This window comes from Dreissena polymorpha, chromosome 3, assembly GCF_020536995.1.
Source record: "Dreissena polymorpha isolate Duluth1 chromosome 3, UMN_Dpol_1.0, whole genome shotgun sequence".
In the NCBI taxonomy this organism is placed as follows: Eukaryota; Metazoa; Mollusca; class Bivalvia; order Myida; family Dreissenidae; genus Dreissena; species Dreissena polymorpha.
This window is the reverse complement of record NC_068357.1, coordinates 86,299,344-86,302,922: the sequence shown is the minus strand read 5'-3', so window position 1 is coordinate 86,302,922 and position 3,579 is coordinate 86,299,344. Positions and strand designations below refer to the sequence as shown.

The 3,579-nt window shown below is 45.4% G+C and overlaps 1 protein-coding gene across 1 annotated transcript; it reads left to right on the top strand.

Moving 5' to 3' along the window:
• Positions 1-505: 505 nt before the first annotated feature.
• On the top strand, positions 506-2,870 carry LOC127875107 (heat shock protein 70 B2-like). Its single transcript, XM_052419931.1, has one exon. The coding sequence runs from the start codon at positions 721-723 to the stop codon at positions 2,626-2,628; it is 1,908 nt and encodes a 635-aa protein (XP_052275891.1). The 5' UTR covers positions 506-720; the 3' UTR covers positions 2,629-2,870.
• Positions 2,871-3,579: the final 709 nt, after the last annotated feature.

The following is a 3,579-nucleotide window of genomic DNA, read 5'->3' as shown; positions in this document are numbered from 1 at the left end:
ATTGGCCCATTCGATACATAATAGAGGAAGCTTGAGAGCCAGTAAACTGGGCACTGATTTGTCTTACACGAGTTGTCAGGCTATTTGTTAATACACCACTCCTTTTCCATCTAATACTTCGTTCAAAACTGGTCTCTCTGACACGACAGTTCGACCATATGCTTTGTAAAAGTTTTCCCATTCTTTAACATCATAACGATAATTAAGTCACTTAAAACGCACAATTTTATGTTATTGCACAAAGGAATCCATGATATATGCTTTAATGCAATATATAAAAACAAAAACATAACGCTATTTTTTATGAACGGTTTTATATATCGATACCTCACTGATACACTGTCGACCAGTTCCATAAATGTACAATCGATGTAGACAACTTCTGTCAACTTCGGGTTCTAGAACATTCTCGAGTTATCTCCCGTAGAACGCGAGTAGTCTCGAGTGTTCCCGATCATTCTATAACAGACGAGACGTTTCTATTTTTAGATCGAAAAGTCGCGAAAGTGCCTCGCGGTCGTATATAATCAAGTTCATGGAACTTAACGGGCAATTCAATCGAAAACTGGAAACGTACTGATAAATGAAGTGAAAATATTCGACAGAACAGAAAACTTCAATAGCAAACAGAGAAACGCGACAGGGAAAGAAGTAAACCGAAAAGATAACAAATAAGTGAATTAACATAACATATCTACAGAACATATTCGACAGAAAACAATGAGTGGAAAAACTCCAGCGATCGGCATTGACCTAGGCACTACGTACTCGTGCGTCGGGGTGTTTCAGCACGGGAAAGTGGAGATAATCGCTAATGACCAAGGAAACCGCACCACGCCCAGCTATGTGGCGTTCACGGACTCCGAAAGACTGATAGGAGATGCTGCGCAAAACCAGGCCGCCATGAACCCGGAAAACACCATTTTCGATGCCAAGCGTCTTATCGGTCGAGAATACAGCGATGCCAACGTCCAGAGCGACATGAAGCACTGGCCGTTCAGGGTTGTAAGTGAGAGCGGAAAACCGAAGATTGAGGCGGCATACAAGGGTGAGACGAAGCGGTTCGCACCGGAAGAGATCAGCTCTATGGTGCTGACAAAAATGAAAGAGACAGCAGAGGCTTACCTGGGGAGCAGAGTCCGTGACGCCGTCATCACCGTGCCGGCGTATTTCAATGACGCCCAGCGGCGAGCAACTAAAGACGCCGGAGCCATTGCAGGATTAAATGTGCTCAGAATCATCAACGAGCCGACAGCCGCCGCCCTGGCGTATGGACTTGATAAGAACCTCAAGGGAGAAAAGAACGTGCTCATATTTGACCTCGGCGGTGGTACATTTGATGTGTCCATACTGACCATCGACGAGGGTTCGCTGTTTGAAGTTCGATCCACAGCCGGCAACACGCATCTCGGAGGTGAAGACTTTGATAATCGAATGGTGAGCCATTTCGTGCAAGAGTTTAATAGAAAACATGGCAAGGACATAAGCAAGAACGCAAGAAGCATTCGCCGCCTGAGAACTGCCTGTGAGCGCGCCAAGAGGACACTGTCTAGTGGAACGGAAGCGAGCATAGAGATCGACTTATTGTACGAAGGTCTTGACTTTTACACAAAGATAACACGCGCCCGGTTTGAGGAGCTGTGCGCGGACCTCTTCCGGGCCACCTTAGAGCCGGTGGAGAAAGCGCTGCGAGATGCCAAGCTGGACAAGTCCCGGATACACGAGGTAGTGTTGGTCGGTGGCTCGACTCGCATCCCTAGGGTCCAGAAGCTTCTACAGGAGTTCATGAACGGCAAGGAGCTCAACAAGTCGATCAACCCGGATGAGGCGGTGGCGTACGGTGCCGCTGTCCAGGCCGCTATCTTGTCCGGCGACCGCTCGGAGGCGATCAAGGATGTCCTGCTTGTGGATGTAGCGCCGCTTTCGCTGGGCATCGAGACCGCGGGAGGCGTAATGACCAAACTGATTGAACGAAACACCAAGGTGCCGACGAAGGCTACACAGACATTCACCACATACGCCGACAACCAGCCGGCGGTCACCATCCAGGTTTACGAAGGCGAGCGGGCCATGACCAAGGACAACAATCGACTCGGCACTTTTGACCTCACGGGAATCCCACCCGCATCCAGAGGCGTGCCTCAGATTGAGGTCACGTTTGATATCGACGCTAACGGCATCATGAATGTGACGGCGGAGGACAAGAGCACTAAGCGTAGAAACAACATCACGATCACGAACGACAAGGGTCGTCTTTCCAAGGACGACATCGAACGAATGGTGAACGATGCGGAGAAATATCGTGAGGAGGACGAGAAACAGCGAGAGCGAGTCAACTGCAGAAGCAAACTGGAAAACTACGTGTTTGGCGTCAAGCAAGCGGTCGCTGTGGCCGATGAGAGCAAAGTGTCGTCTGCGGACAAAGACAAAGTGAACCGGATATGCGAGGAGTGCTCGAGGTGGCTGGACAATAACTCGCTGGCGGACAGAGACGAGTTCGAACACAAACTGGAGGAGGTTCAGAAGCAGTGCGCACCCATCATGGTCAAACTGCATGGCGGTCAAGGCCAGACAGGCGCTACCGGAAATTCCGGGCGTAAGGGGCCGACTGTGGAGGAAATGGACTAACTGTAATCTCTCACTTTAATCTATTCTGTATATATAAACTTTTATTTATAATTTACATGTGGTGTTCCAACTGGATGTTCATGTATTAGTTTTCAATATTATTATGTTTGATCAAGTACGTTTTCACACATTGATATGTACACTTCAGTTTCATGTTAAGTTTGATCGTTTACGTAATCATACATTCTATGTTTACTCACGTTGTTGTAAATATTTTGTGGTTGTTTAATACGTTGCAATAAAATTAGACAATTTGTCGTATATGTTTTAGTCAAGTCATTTGTACGTTTACACATATATTATATATATTGTTGAGTTATGTCGGAGTGGAAATGCAAGTCTGTTTCATAGGTTGAAACTAGCGATACGCTTTTGAGTATGCATCAAACTGTTCTCGTACGCAGTTTACACTGTAACGTTCGAGGCTCTTCGATGTTGCCACACACTAATTACCATGGGACGTACTATTTTCGCATCATTCTTCGACAAAGTCATTGCATTTCTGGAACATTTTGCAAAAATTTGATAGCTTCCTTTGTTCCATCAACTCATCACCCCAGGAGACATGTTTGCAGGCTATCTCCATAAGAACAATTGCATTTAAACACCGTATGTTAGTTATAATTACATTAAAACACATTTTAATTATTCGAAATGAAGAAGTTATTTTTATTAGTGTATACTTTTGTTGAAAGTGTTTTAAACGGTGTTCATTGGGTCCTCCAGGTACCAAGCCCTTGTCCAACCAGTTCGATGCTAATCGCAGTGCGATAATCATCAATATCGCTATTCGTTAATCGTTAATACTGACCTCGATTTGAAGGGCATCAATCTATATTTATACCCAAATGCTGCCCACAAGGGAATCGATTCATTAATTAAAATATCAGATCACTGAATTCTTTATTTACCGATGATTGCCAGTATGGATGGGGATATTCATAAAATGGT

Coding starts and splice junctions, on each gene's coding strand:
- LOC127875107 (XM_052419931.1), top strand. CDS start 721: ATGAGTGGAAAAACTCCAGCGATCGGCATTGACCTAGGCACTACGTAC.